General features: G+C 44.9%; 1 protein-coding gene across 4 annotated transcripts in view; it reads left to right on the top strand.

The window, feature by feature from the left end:
- LOC132378464 (death-associated protein 1 homolog) overlaps positions 1–14998 on the top strand; it is a 105200-nt gene extending 90202 nt beyond the window's left edge. For 3 of the 4 annotated variants that reach the window (XM_059945398.1, XM_059945400.1, XM_059945401.1), the window contains 2 exons: positions 4189–4234; positions 14670–14998. In XM_059945398.1, the coding sequence (XP_059801381.1) occupies positions 4189–4234; positions 14670–14789 (166 nt within the window). In that variant the 3' untranslated portion in view covers positions 14790–14998. The remainder of the gene's footprint in view (positions 1–4188; positions 4235–14669) is intronic. The other variant, XM_059945399.1, reaches the window with a different exon arrangement.
- The last annotated feature ends 457 nt before the right edge of the window (positions 14999–15455 follow it).

The following is a 15455-nucleotide window of genomic DNA, read 5'->3' as shown; positions in this document are numbered from 1 at the left end:
ACTTAATATGGACTTAATTTAAATTGTTCTTACAAAATGGGTGTTTTTATGTGTATATCTAAATTTTATTCTTAAATGTTGGTACTTTGCTCAGAAGTACCACAGGTCCTTATTTTAGTAGAGCATTTAATGAGGTCTCCCAGGGAAGCTCATTCAGAAGATGGGGCATCCATTTAAAACAGAGACGCAGAGAAATTCCTTTAGCCAGAGGGTGGCGAGTTTGTGGAATTTCTTACCACGGGCAGCTGTTGAGGCCAGGTTGTTGGGTTTATTTAAGGCAGAGATTGATAGGTTCTTGATTGGACACGGCTTCAAAGGTTACAGGGAGAAGGCCGAGGAATGGGGTTGAGGAGGGGAGAAAAGGATCAGCCGTGATTGAATGTTGGAGGACACTCGATGGGCCATATGGCCTAATTCTGCTCCTTTGACTTTTGGTCGAAGATCAAGATGCATGGGATACTTACACAAGAAGACTGGTAGTGTTGTGGGTGGCGTACAAGACTCACAAAGAATACAGCAGGATACAGATATGAGTGGGAAAATGGCAGGTAGAGTTTAACCCAGGCAAATGTGAAATTTGCACTTAGGGAGGTCAAGCGTAAAAAGACAATGCGCTGTTACTAGCAAGCCCCTTAACAGTGTTGATGTGCAGAGGGATCTTGGGGTCAAAGGCCATTGCTCCCTGAAATTGACTACACAGTTAATAGGGTCAATTAGTCAAGCAACTGAGTTCAGGAGTTGAGAAATAATGTTTCAGCTTTATAAACTCTACTTAGTTTTTGCTTTCAGGAAGCGTGTGGAGTCTCTGGAAGGGTTGACCAGGGAGCTGCCTGGATTAGAGGGCATGTGTTGTAAGGAGAGGTTGGACAAACTTGGGTTGATTTTCTCTGGAGTGGCAGAGACTGAGGGGAGGTTTGATAAGAGGTGTATAAGTGGCATAGAGTAAAGAGCCAGTATCTTTTTCCCAGGGTTGAAATGTCTAACCAGCATGTGTTTAAGGTGTGAGGGAGTAAGTTCGGGGGAAGTGTACAGGGCAAGTATTTTTACAGAGTGGTGGGTGCCTGGGATGTTGGTGGAGGCAAGTACGGTATATGCATTCAGTAGACACAAGAATTTCATCTCCTATGAGGAGATGAAAGAACACGCACACTAAGTAGGCAGAAGGATTAGTTTAGTTATTGCTAATGTAATTGGTTTGATACAACATTGTGGGCCTCAGTGCTTGTTCCTATGCTGTACTTCATTCACGTGATCCGTGCCCACACAGATTTGTTATACACTTCCAACTGCAAAGCAGTGCAGGTTACAAACAGTCCTCAGGAATGGAGCCCTGTCAAAACTTATGTTGTGTTCAGCTACAGGACACCGACTTTGTTTATAGTGGGATAATTAATTGCTTCAAAGGTACATTTAATGTCAGAGAAATCCATACGATATAGATCCTGAAATGCTTTTTCTTCGCAACCATCCACGAAAGCAGAGGAGTGACCCCAAAGAATGAATGACAGTTAAATGTTAAAATCCCAAAGTCCCACCCAGCTCCCCTCCCTCCCACGTGTAAGCGACAGCAAGCAACGATATCCCTTCCCCCACAGGCAAAAAAAAAGCATCAGCACTCACCACCAAGCACTCAAGTGTGCAGCAAAAGCAACAGCAAAGACACAGACTTACAGCACCCGAAGACTACTCGTTCACCCAGTATTCAACATACCACAGGCTCTCTCTCTCTCCCTAATAAGGGAGAAAGAGGTGTCTACATTTCACAGTGAGAGGGGAGACATAACAAACAACTTGCTGGTTTACAGTGTTAAAAGTCCATTGTGTCGCCTTTTCCGAACTCGGGTCTCTGGGCACACAGTCAAAGACTTCAGACTGCCGTGACACACCAAGCTCCAATCCCCTCCATCTCCAGAGCCATGAGATCCCAGGACTCCGAAGGCCAGCTGAGCTCTTAGGCTTCATCCTTGGCATGTTGAATAACAGCCAGTTGTGAAACACCAAGAGCGGGTCCCATTCCCGCAAAGAACCAACGTCAGCATACAACTCCAGGTCAAGGTCTTCAAAAGAACCTTGAAAGGGAACATAGAAATATTAAAGATGGAAATAGAGCTGTTTCTGAAGATGCAAGCAAAGGAGTTGCCATTTAGTGCCATCTTAACTAAGCTCTGCCCTCTTCATAAATTACTTCAAGAAACTTAAGGAATATTACAAATGCAAATTTTAATTTTGAATGCTGCACAGTAGAAGATAGATTTAGATCTTTTAGTAGTTTTGTACATTGGTGCTATTAGTTCATAATAAAGTTCACTTAATTCTAGGGGAATAATAATAAAAGCTTTTCTTACCCAGCTAATCCTCAATTGACAAATTACCTGGAACATTATTTATTGGAGAAGATTCTTAGGGATAAGATTATTCATATTGGAAAGTGTGCAGGCTTAATAGGGATATTCAGCGTTATACGGGGGATGTCCTGTTTCTCAAATTTGATTGCATTTCTAAAGAAGTGACATTAGGGTAGGACAGTGAGTTTTGTCTACATCAATTTTATAAAGGTATTTGAGAAGGTCCCTTGGAGTAGGTTGGTGCAGAAATAAAGTCAGATGGGATCCATGATGAGCTGATAATTTGGATCCAAATCCAGACAAACCTAAGGTCACTTGCAGAAGGAAAGTAACAGTAAAGATCAGGACCATTAAGGGCATTGATATGTTGACAGGTTTGGTCAGGGCTTTGAGTGTAAAGTTTGGGTTGCCATGTTGCAATTGTATAAAACTTTGGCTAGACCACATTGCGAATATTGAGTGCGTATTGTAGGAAGGATGTGGTGGCTTTAGAGAGGCTGCAGAGAAGCTCACTGGGTTTGACTGGCTTGAAGAATTTTAGTTATTAGGAGAAAATAGATGAGCTTGGATTGTTTTACCTGAATGTCAGAAATGGGGTGTGACTTACTAAAAAATAAGATTATGAGAGGCATATGTGGGGTAGATAGTCAGATGTCAAATATGTGATAGCATAGGTTTAAATTGAGAATGGGAAAGTTTAAGTGATATCTGCGAAGCCAGATTATCATCTTGGCACGGAGTGGCAGGTGCCTGGAACTTGCTAGTTAGGGGGTTCTGGAAGCAGATTATAGCAATGTTTAAGAGTCATATTCTAAGGCATATGAACAGGCATGGAATAGATGACATGGACGGCATGGTGGCATAGTGGTTAGCACAATGCTTTCCAGTACTGGGTAACCTGAGTTCAAAACCCACTGCTGCCTGTAAGGAGTGTGTACGTTCTCCCCATGACCGCATGATTTCAGGACTCCTGAGTCCAAAGACAAGCCAATTGGTAGGTTGATTGGTCATTGTAAATTGTCCCATGATTAGCCTAGAGTTAATCGGGTTGCTCGACGGGACGGAAGGGCCTGTTCTCCGCTGTATAATTGACGTGCAAGCAGATGGGTTTAGTTTAGATTGGCATTGTGGTCAGTGTAGATACGGTGGGATGAAGTATTTGCTCCTTTCCTGTGCTGTTCTATTCACAGTGTGTAGTTTCAATCAAATATATAGGAAGCACTCTTGCACAAATAACAACATACATGAGAAATACTTGTAAACGTGTACTATCATTCTTATCGAAAGGGCAATTGCCTGTGATAGTGCTAAGAGATTTTAGTTATATCTGTAGAAGGTCATTTGTACTGTTGTCATATGGAGACAATGTAATAGATCTTTGTGCCTATTTCACGGCACAGTGTTACAGTGCCATTGATAATATTACATGACTGGTATTCCAGAGACTTGGCAGAAAACATATTTGTTATAATGAACTAATAATTAGTTTTCAGCCTGCTGGCTTCATTCTGTAAGCTGATAAACAATGGGTTGAAATGGAGGCTATATGGAGAGACATGAATGAAAGGATGATTGAGGAAAAGGGGATATGAACAAACTGAAAGAATTCTGGTCATAAATCATTGTGTGATGATTAATGAAAAATATGACAAGTAAACCTTAGCATATTGCCATTGCTGTCAGTAATGTTTATTGTGAGCGTCATGCTTCCTATAAATGTTCTTGTGTGTTTTTTTACAATTGCTGTTGAATTGGATGAGTGAATTTTCCTCATCACCTGAAATAGATGAAGAATTATAACAATTCTGATTTGTGTAATCAAATGTATTTTTTTATTTTGCAGCCCTAAACCATCTGTACCAATAATTATCTCTGGTGCTTTAGCAAGGGTAAGATACAGTTATTTCTCTTTATTCTATTTCTATAGAAAATTATTTTTAAGAGGCAGAGGTAGCTGGAAAGTGATGATGGCCAGTTAATACTTTGGTTTTAACCCTTCTCTCATTTCCATGCTTTTCCAAAATGTTAAGCTCCTGCTGTTTCATCCAGCAGTTTATTTTCAGCAATTTTGAGGCAGTCCAGAATTTCCTGTTTATACGTGCTTTTCTGCATTACAAGAACCTGTACAACAGAAATAGTCTAATTGGCCTATCTGATTTGAACAGATGTTTATATTATCCACAAGCCTTCTCTTAGTGCTTCTTATCTGATCTACATAACCTTCTTTCTCCTTCATAAAATCTCCCTTAAAGGGATCTTCAGTCTTCTTGTGGCAACACGTTTAACCATCTTCTTGGTAAAACACTTCCCCTTGATTTTTGTTATCAGATTAGTTTCTAACTTTTCTTGATGTAGTTAAACACACTAATCTGGCCTTACTTTTTATAGTTTGGTTATGTCTGCTACACGTCCTATGAACGAACACTCCAGAATCTGATCACAGTGTGATCATATCGTTGAGCTTTCACAGCGAGAGCTCACAATGTTTCTGCTGATGATGCAATCTTTTCTATTATTAATGCCATTGCCTTGATAAAGCACCCCAAGATGCTTCACAGGATTATTATTGAGCAATATTTGCACAGGGCACCAGGTTTTTAGGAGTTGAGCATCTTAACATCAGTGAAGTGTAGACAGGGAATTGCAGAATTTGGGATCTAGGTAGCAAAATCTGTGGGCACCGGTGGTGAAGCAATTCATTTGGATATCCATAAAGTTGGTAGAAGGGAAACGATAGAGATAGAAAAGTGCAGAGCAGAAGAGAATTTGAAAATAGATATAAGAAATATAGCACACACAAAATGCTGGTGGAACACAGCAGGCCAGGCAGCATTTATAAGGAGAAGCACAGTCGACGTTTCGGGCCAAGACCCTTCGTCAGGATAAAAAATATAGTTTTGAATTGATGCCAGACAGAGAGTCAATACAATCCAGACATGGGTGATGAATGAATCCGGTGTGTAGTTTCTAGTTTATGAAAGGTGGAACGTATAACACTAGCCAGCAGAATATCATAATCAAACCTTGAAGTGGCAGTGTGAATGTGAATTATCAAATGAGCCAAAAGCAAGCCATTGTTACAGAGCTGGAAGTAGAGATAGAGATGAAGTCTTGGACAAATAGGATTGTAAAATGCTGGACAGTCTAGTATGGCCTCAATTATTAGAGAGATTCGACTTTGTATTTGGGAACCAATGTTTTCAATAGGCTGGAAAGAAGAGAGGTTGTTGTAGTAGGACATTGTTTCCATTGGGAGAGATGCTATGAGGCTTGGGGTTTAGGGGGAGGATGATTTGAAGCAGAGAGAAACCATACCTGAGGAGGGGATACTGTTAGTAGTATCAGCTGCCATGCAGGTTAGGGAAATTGGGAACTGAACAATTAAATCAGACCATGAATGAGCTGCTGATTTCATGGAAAGGATAATATAGGGAGACATGATTAAGGCTTAAAGTAGACAGCAACCCTTGGGAGATGTTTGGAGCTGCTGATTAAGTGCTTTCAGCTGCCCTTCACTTGAAAAATTCAGCACCACTGGGAGAAACAGGAGAAGATGGCATTGTTAATTGGCTGTATTAAGTTTAAAATATTTAGTCATCTAATGTCCATATTAGGAACTTGTGCTGTTGCACATAGTTTTCACCACTAGATGGGGTACCTGAATAAAGCTCACTGCCAAGGACACGTTGACATTATACACGGATTTCCAAATTCAACCACTTTTCCGAAAATATGCATGAACCATGGAACTATTTACCGGTTATTTCACAGTGGGGATTCTTGTGATCTCTGGGTGAGAAAAACTGGGGAAAACCCAAGAAAAACTAAGTTAATACAAAAACTACTTGTTGGGAATTTTAAACAAGATTCACAAGTGTTTTATGTCATTTCCTGTACACAAGTGTAAGGAGAACAAAATAATTGTTACTCCGAATCTGATGCAGCACAAAAAAACCTCCACAAAATATAAAAAGTGAATGATAATAATTTCTAAAAACACTATAAGTACACAAGATACATTCAATTGTATGTTCACTAAGTGACACTAGGCTGTATATTAGGTGATTGATAGGAAATATTAAATTAGTGCTGGAGTTAGTGGATGTATGTATTGATCAGCTTCACTGCTTAGAAAAAGTAACAGTTTTGAGTCTGATGGTCTTGGCCTGATGGGAGTGAGGCAAATAGGGTGGGTGGGATCTTTCATGATGTTACTAGCCTTTTTCCAGCACATTTTTATATGGCCTTGATGGCAGGTAGGCTGGTGTCAGTGACGCATTGGGCAGTTTTGTCTCACCATTGTAGTGCTTTCCTGTCTGTCTCAGTGCAGTTCTCATACCATGCAGTGATGCAGCTTGTCAGGATCTCTACTGCACATCTGTAGAGTGACACGAGTATGGGTATGCAAAGTCCACCTCTCTTCAGTCTCCACAAAAAGTAGAGGCGTTGGTGAGCTTTCGTGTTCTGGGACTGTGAGAGGACGTGTGAGATGTGTGCACCCAGGAGTTTGAAACTGCAGTTTCCACTGCTGTGCCAACAGTTGTGAGTAATGGGAGTTCTCGTGAAGGAGATAACCATCTTTTTTGTTTTGTTGACACTAAGGAAAAGGATATTTACTTTTGGAAAGTAATTTATGTAACTTTGTCAATTTTTCTGGATGTGCAAATTGTGTACTGCAGCCCCTCTAAATTTTAAGGACAAGCCATGGTCTCCAACAGATGAGATTGCAGTAGTACTGGAATGTTAATTCGCACATGTAAAAAGGTTTCATGCCATTCATGACCTCAGATATTTCACAGGGAATTAAGTGCATTTTTTAGAAATCTGGTGAAGATAAGCACAGAGAATACATTCCCCTTGGAGGCCAAGTACAGCACACTGATATAACTGACTCAGGATGATTTTTACAGCGAAATACATGCATTGAACAGTGGCTGAACAATAAATCACAACAGCTATCCTTCTGAGGGGAGAGCATCTAGAATCTTACTTCTTGAAGCTGGAAGTTCAGGCCTCACTGGGAGAAATTCCAATGCATAGTCAAGACATAATCCTAAAGGAGTACTGTACGGTCACTTTTCAATATGTAACCCTCGGGTTTGGCTGGTTGCGTTAGTCTAGGGAAGACTGTCTCTGACCCCGCTAAACTCGTGAAATCAGAGGTGCAAAACCTCTTGTTTGTTTGGATGCTGCATGATGTGTCCCCTTATTACAAATCCGTACCACGAAATAACAGAGGGTACACCATATGCAATTAAACGATCTAGCTTTGTAATTCTTAAAAGTAATTGACTGAATTCTTAGTAAAGAAAAGCAAAAGGAAAAGGGCCTATTTCAATGAAAGAGTATAATGTGGATGTTGGAGCTCACAGTTTCCCTTCCGTTGGTCCTCCATTGATTTCTCCCGGGCTTCATCAACTCCCTGCCCCACTCCTTTCGGGTGTCTACGACCCCTCCTTTCAGGCATCTTCTTTCTTCGTTTTCCACTGAACAAAAGACCCAGATCACCTCGCTCTCAGGCACACAAGAAGATAAAAACACTCCCTTCATTGGACGGCGTACATTCCAAAGCCCCCGTTATCTCTAGTCACAACCCAAACCCTGCTTCTACAGAAAAACCATTACATTAGCAGTGAAACCTTTCCCATGGGGTTACAAATAGATGTGGAGAAATTCTTTCCTTTTGGTCTGATACTCAGGAGGACGATGACCTTACACTGTTCAGGTGAGAGTTCAGTTAATTACACAAAGAATCGGGAAAATCTGTAGTTTTTTTTTTACATTCTTCCCCAAAAGATAACTCCTGAGAATAACTCAGTCAAACTTCAAGACCAGAATGATAGCTTTATATTAGACAGAAACAGTAAGTATTATTAACTTGGCAAATAAACGGAATTGAGTGGAGCCAGAAGCAAGAGGGGTGTGAATTGAAAAGGGTTAGGTTTCAGGACTTGCTGCTGACTCTAAAAGAGGCATATTTGCAAATTGTTAGTTAACAGTTAATTGGCAAACAAACTAATCTAATGATATTGCACACAGTCCTTAAGTTGTACAATAGCAGCAGGTAAGGGTAAGCATGGACCTTGTGGGAGAATATTAAATTGGATCAGGGCAAATTAAGACGGTATTGACCAGAAACTAGGGAGAGATAATTGGGAATATATGTTTTTGGAGGGTGTTTAAAGACCAACTTCAGAGTACAGGACTGCTATAAATGATTGTTTACACTGCATTTGCCTTCCCTACCACTCACTTAACCTACAAGGTAAACTTTAGAGAATCCTGCACAAGAACTCGCAAGTCCTTCTGCACCTCTGATTTTTGAACTTTCTCCCTGTTTAGAAAATAGTCAATAATTGTATTCCTTCTGCCAAGGTGCATGACCATACACTTCACTACGCTATAATTCCATGTGCCACTTTGCACATTCTCCCAATCTATCCACCTGCAAGCATGCTGCTTCCACAACACTGTCTGCCCCTCCACCCATCTTAGTATTGTCTGCAAACTTGGCCACAAAGCCATCAGTCCTGACATCCAAATCATTTACCTGTAACATGAAAAGAAGTGGTCCCAATACCAATCCCTGTGAATCACCACTTGGAGTGATATTTGCTATTTTCCAGTCCTCCAGAACCATTCCAGCATCTAGTGGTCCCTAAAAAGGTCATTACTAATGCCTCCACAATTTATTCAGCTACCTCTTTCAGAAACCTGGTGTCCATTTGATCCAGGTGACTTATCTACCTTCAGACTTTTCAGCTTCACAAGCACCTTCTTAGTAATACCAACTGTACTCATTTCTGCTCCCTGATGTTCTCAAATTTCTGGCATACTGCCAGTGTCTTCCATAGTGAAGACTGACACAAAATACTTACTAAGTTTGTATGCCATTTCTTTTGTCACCAATTAGTGCCTCTCCAGTGTCTTTTTCCAGAAGTCCAATAGCTACCCTCGCCTCTCTTTTGCTTTTTATATATCTGCTAAATCTTTTGGTATCCCTTCTGACATTTTTCACAGGATTACCTTTGTATTTTATCTTTTCTCTCCTTATGGTCTTTTTTTAGTTGCTTTCTGTCGTTTTTTAAAAGTTTCCCACTAAATGGAATGCAATTGCAGATATTGGTGGGAAAATGGGAAGTGGAGTTCAACCCACCTAAAAGTGTTACATTTTGGAAGATCAGATGTAGGAAGATAGTACGATATTACTAGCAATAGTCTCAACAGTGTTAATGTGCAGAGGGAACTTGGGATCCAAGTCTATTGCTGAAGTTCATTTCTGGTCATTCCTTTCTAGAAGGTATATGGATACTTTGAGAAGGTGCAGAAGAGGTTTACAAGGATGCTGCCTGGTCTAGAGAACATGTGCTATAAGGAGAGGTTGTGTAAACTTGCATTGTTTTGTCTGGAGCGATGGAGGCTAAAGTGAGATCTGATGGAGATTTATAAGATTGTGAGAGGCATAGATAGAATAGAGCTGGCATTTTTTTCCCAGAGTTGAAATGTCTAGCGCCAGAGGGCAGACCTTTCAGGTGAAGGGGATTAAGTAACAGGGGATGTGCGAGGCAAGTTTGTTTCACACAGTGGTGGGTGCCTGGGGTGGTGGTGGAAGCAAATCGGACGGAGGTGATAATGTGGCTCTCAGACAGGCCTTAGAAGGCCATGGGCATTGTACAGGTAGAAGGCATTAGTTGGCATTTGATTACTAATTTAATCAGTTTAGGACAACAATGTAGGCTGCAGGGCCTGTTCCTTTGCTGGATTGGTCTATTTTCTAAGATACAAGCAAGTCATAATATAATTGAATGGTAGAAGGTGGGCTCTGAGTTGAAGAACCAACTCCTGTTCCTGTGACTTTTGGATGAGATCTTAAGTGAATGCTCAATCTGCCCCTCAGTTAGCAAATAGTCCCATGGTCTTGTGGTGACCCACTTTCTGCACAGGCGAACTGGCTCACAAATAGCCAGCACGCGGGGGAGACCTTGGTAATGCACCACTGACGTCATTTCCGCCCAGAGAGGGCAGGCGCTAGGGATTAAATGCCAGCGCCGCGGTTTGAATAAACTAGTCTCAAAACGACTTACCCGACTGCATGTCATTGTCTCTAGCTCTGTGTGAATTACATCACTACATTGGTGACCCCGACGGTCCAAACAGGATTTGGACCAAAGATGACTGACTCTTCATCTGTTGACGCAGTTTCGCTAAAACTGCCGACTTTCTGCATGCTGTGACCACGCGTGTGGTTTAGCCAAGCAGAAGCCCAGTTCCAGATTCGGCAGATATCTTCTGATTCCACGTGTTACTATCACGTGGTGAGCGCCCTTGACCAGGAGACGGCCGCCCAGGTTGCGGCTTTCATACAGTCGCCCCCGGAAGAAGGCAAATATGAAGCATTCAAAGCGCTGCTCATTGAGACCTTTGGCCTCTCACGGCGTGAGCGGGGTGCCTGCCTGCTTCACATGGACGGTTTGAGAGACAGGCTGCTGTCAGCATTGATGAACAAGATGCTGGCCCTGGCTGACGGACACAAGCCCTGCCTCATGTTTGAGCAAGCGTTCCTAGAGCAACTGCCCGAGGACATACATCTGCTGCTGGCCAACGCAGATTTCAGTGACCCCCCAGAAGGTGGTGGCCTGGGCAGACATGCTGTGGAAAGCCAAGAGGGAGAGTGTGGCGTCTGTCGGTCAGATTACCAGGCCACGCGCCCAACAGCAGACCAGACCAGACCCGACGGGGGGGGCGCACACAACACAGAGGCAGGAGTGAGGAGGACAGTGAACAGTGGTGTTTCTACCACCCGCGGTGGGGTACAGAAGCCCGCTGTTGTTGCCTGCCCTGCAAGGGCCAGGGCCAGGGCCAGCTGCCGCTAATGGCTATGGCGGCTGGCCACCAGGACAGCCTCTTGTACGTCTGGGACAAACAGTCGGGATGCCGCTTCTTGGTTGACACCGGAGCGGAAATCAGCGTCTTGCCCCCGACGGGGTACGACGGAAGCCAGGACTCACCCTGAGGGTCGCAAACAGCAGCACGATACAGACCTACGGCACCCGCACAGTGCAGCTGCAGTTCGGCGCCAGCTGGTTCACGTGGGACTTCACACTGGCCGTGGTGGCCCAACCACTCCTGGGGGAGGATTTCTTGCGAGCTCATAGCCTGCTGGTTGACTTGGAAGGGAAAAGACTGGTACATGCCGAGACTTTCCAGATGTTCTCCCTGGGTGAAGCCAAGTTGCCGGCCCCACACCTGGACTCCATCACACTGTCGGACAACGTATTCAGCAGAATCCTGGCGGACTTTCCATCAATTCTGGCACCGCAGTTCACGGCAGCCATGCCCAGACACGGGGTACGTCACCACATCCCGACCCAGGGACCACCTCTCCATGGCCACGCACGAAGGCTCCCCCCAGAAAAGCTCCGCCTGGCGAAGGAGGAGTTCAAGAGGATGGAGGAATTGGGGATCGTACGGAGGTCCGACAGCCCATGGGCCTCCCCCCTGCATATGGTGCCCAAAGCAGCCGGGGGTTGGAGACCATGTGGCGACTACCGCAGACTGAATGAGGCTACAGACCACTACCCCGTGCCGCACATACAGGACTTTGTAGCAACCTGCATGGGGCAAAAATCTTTTCCAAAGTAGACCTCGTCTGGGAATACCATCAAATCCCGGTGCACCCTGAAGACATCCCCAAAACAGCACTCATCACCCCCTTCGGCCTTTTCGAGTTCCTCCGAATGCCATTCGGCCTGAAGAATGCCGCACAGACGTTCCAGCGGCTAATGGATGCGGTGGGACGCGACCTGGACTTTGCATTCATCTATTTGGACGACATCCTTATAGCCAACAGTAGTCGCCAGGAGCATCTGTCCCACCTCCGCCAGCTCTACTCCCACCTGAGTGATTTCGGCCTCACGATCAACCCGGCCAAATGCCAGTTTCGTCTCGTTACCATCGACTTCCTGGGCCACAGGATTACCAAAGACGGGGCAACACATCTGCCCGCCAAGGTAGGCGATCTGCCACTTTGCCCGGCCCAACACGGTCAGAGGCCTGCAGGAGTTCGTTGGTATGGTGAACTTCTATCACTGTTTCCTCCCCTCAGCAGCTCGTATCATGTGCCCTTTGTACACCCTGATGTCAGGTAAAGGCAAGGACTTTACTTGGGACGAGGAGGCCGCGGCCGCTTTCGTTAAAGCCAAGGAAGTCTTGACAGATGCCGCGATGCTGGTGCACCCCAGAATGGACTTTCCGACCGCCCTCACGGTGGACGCATCCGACACAGCAGTCGGTGGGGTGCTGGCAACCCCTGGCGTTCTTCAGCAAGCACTCAAGTACTGTGTTTTCGACCGGGAGCTGTTGGCACTGTATCTGGGAATCCAGCATTTCAGGTACTTCCTAGAAGGCAGGCCGTTCACAGACCACAAACCGTTGATCTTCACCTTCACGAAGGTGTCCGATCCCTGGTCGGCTCACCAGCAGCGACATCGGTCCTACATCTCCGAGTACACGACGGACATCCAGCATGTCTCGGGAAAGGACAACGTCGTAGCGGACGCACTCTCCAGACCAGTTATCCAGGCCCTGTCCCTGGGGTTGGACTATGCAGCACTGGCGGAGGCACCGCAGACAGACGACAAGATGCCCAGCTACAGGACCGCAGTCTCGGGTTTGCAGCTGCAAGACTTTCTCGTAGGCCTAGGTGAGAGGACCCTCCTGTGCAACGTGGCTACCGGCCAACCTCGCCCCATCGTCCCAGCAGGCTGGAGGCGGAGAGTTTTCAACTCCATACACAGTTTGGCACACCCAACTATCAGGACAACCGTCCGGCTGATCTCCAGCAAGTTCACGTGGCACGGACTTCGCAAGCAGGTCAGTGAATGGGCTAGAACGTGCGCGCAGTGCCAAACAGCCAAGGTGCAGCGGCACACTAAAGCCCCGCCGCAGCAGTTCGAACCCACCCACCGGAGGTTCGACCACATTCATGTGGATATCGTGGGCCCCCTACCAGTGTCCTGAGGAGCACGGTACCTCCTAACGGTGGTAGACTGGTTCACAAGGTGGCCAGTGGCGGTCCGACTCACCAACTCATCTGCCGATTCCTGCGTCCGAGCACTGATTGCAAACTGGGTAACACGCTTTGGGGTACCGGCCCACATTACCTCCGACAGAGGCGCCCAGTTCTCCTCCAGCCTGTGGTCAGCTGTGGCCAGCCTTTTGGGAACGCAGCTACACCACACAACTGCCTACCACCCACAGTCGAATGGACTGGTGGAACACTTCCACCGTCACTTGAAGTCGGCTCTCATGGCCCACCTGAGAGGACCTAACTGAGTGGACGAGCTTCCCTGGGTCCTGCTTGGAATTCGCACAGCGCCCAAAGAGGATCTGCACGCCTCGTCGGCCGAGTTGGTGTACAGCGCACCCCTGGCCGTCCCAGGAGAGTTCATACCAGCCCCAAGGGGGCAAGAGGAAGAACCCACAGCAGTCCTGGACAGACTACGCGAAAGGCTCGGCAACCTGGCCCCTGTACCGACTTCACAGCACGGACAGACACTGACCCATGTACCCAAAGACCTGCAGAATTTTAAGTTTGTGTTTGCACGAAGGGGCGGACACCGGGCACCGCTACAGCAGCTGTACGAGGGGCCGTTCAAGGTGATCAACAACAACGGGTCCACGTACGTTCTGGACATTGGGGGGAAAGAGGAGGTTTTCACAGTGGATTGACTCAAACCAGCCCATGTGGACTTGGCGCAGCCGGTCGAGATTCAGGCACTGCGGTGCAGAGGCAGATCTCCCAAACAGAGGCTGATCCAGACTGTGGACATTGGGGGGTGTATCGCCGGTTATGTGGTGACCCACTTTCTGCACAGGCGAACCGGCTCACAAATAGCCAGCGTACGGGGAGAGACTTTGGTAATGCACCGCGCTAGGGATTAAATGCCAGCGCCACGAAGTTTGAATAAACTAGTCTCAAAACAGCTTACTGACTGCGTGTCGTCTCTAGCTCTGTATGTAGTACATCGCTGCAATCTGTTTAAAAATAGGTTTTCTAGCCAATATTTGTTCTTCAAAGTCAGATAAACAAAAATAATTCAGTTTCACTGCTTTGCTGTTTGCAGAAACTTCCTGTGTCATAGTTGACCACTTGATTCAAAATTATTAAAATTATAAAGGGTTCTTCATATGTGCTTTATGAGTTATAAAATAGTTTGGAATGTCTTGACGTTAGTAAATGTAACTTATATAGAATGGGTTTCTTTAGTTGCCTTCCTTATGTTAACAAGTGCAGATTAACTGCTATTTTTTCCCTTTCCACAGGGGGATAAAGACTTTCCACCTGCTGCTGCACAAGTTGCCCACCAGAAGCCTTCTCCATCAGTGGAGAAACTGCCTATTTCACATCAGATCAATCATTCCATCCATCAGCCTCGCAAGTGAAGAGTCCAATGCCTTGAAATGAATGTACAGATATTGGTGCAGATCAGTAATCTTATGGGAGATACCCCAGATCATTAACCGGTCTCCTAATGTCCTGGCTATTTGAAAGTTTCTATCTTCCTAAGAAACACATGATTTTAAATTTTGTAAACTGTGTCAAAATGCATTTGGAAATAATTAGCCATTTTTAATTAAACTGGTGCCTCAGATATTGATTTCTTTTTTTAATATAGTTTCAGCTCTAGAATGATAGAGAAATGGTCTGCAGAATGTCAGTTGGTGCACGTGTGAGCACTTTGTGAATGGTTTCCTGCCTTGGTAGTACCATCATTGCTGATTATGTGTGTCACTTGTATGCAGGTTGTGAATCCGGTTAGAAATTGAAGTAAGTGCGTGTATCAGAAGTAAACACTAAAATTATTGAAAACATTTGGCAACTTGATCTCTACATACTTCTACATTGCCACAGCTCTTTTTGTGTACTCAGGATTCCTGAAAGTACTTTGTGTCCAATTAAATACACTTTTGACATGTAATCTGGGAAAACTTGCAGTCAATTTCTTTTTAAACCCCCTACCCCCACCCACCATGAGAAATATGAAGCAGGTCTCGTATTTATTGCCCAACCACAATTTTCCTTGATTGGGCATTTTAAAAGTAATACAT

Source organism: Hypanus sabinus, chromosome 20, assembly GCF_030144855.1.
Source record: "Hypanus sabinus isolate sHypSab1 chromosome 20, sHypSab1.hap1, whole genome shotgun sequence".
NCBI lineage: Eukaryota > Metazoa > Chordata > Chondrichthyes > Myliobatiformes > Dasyatidae > Hypanus > Hypanus sabinus.
This window is presented reverse-complemented; position numbering and strand designations above follow the sequence as displayed.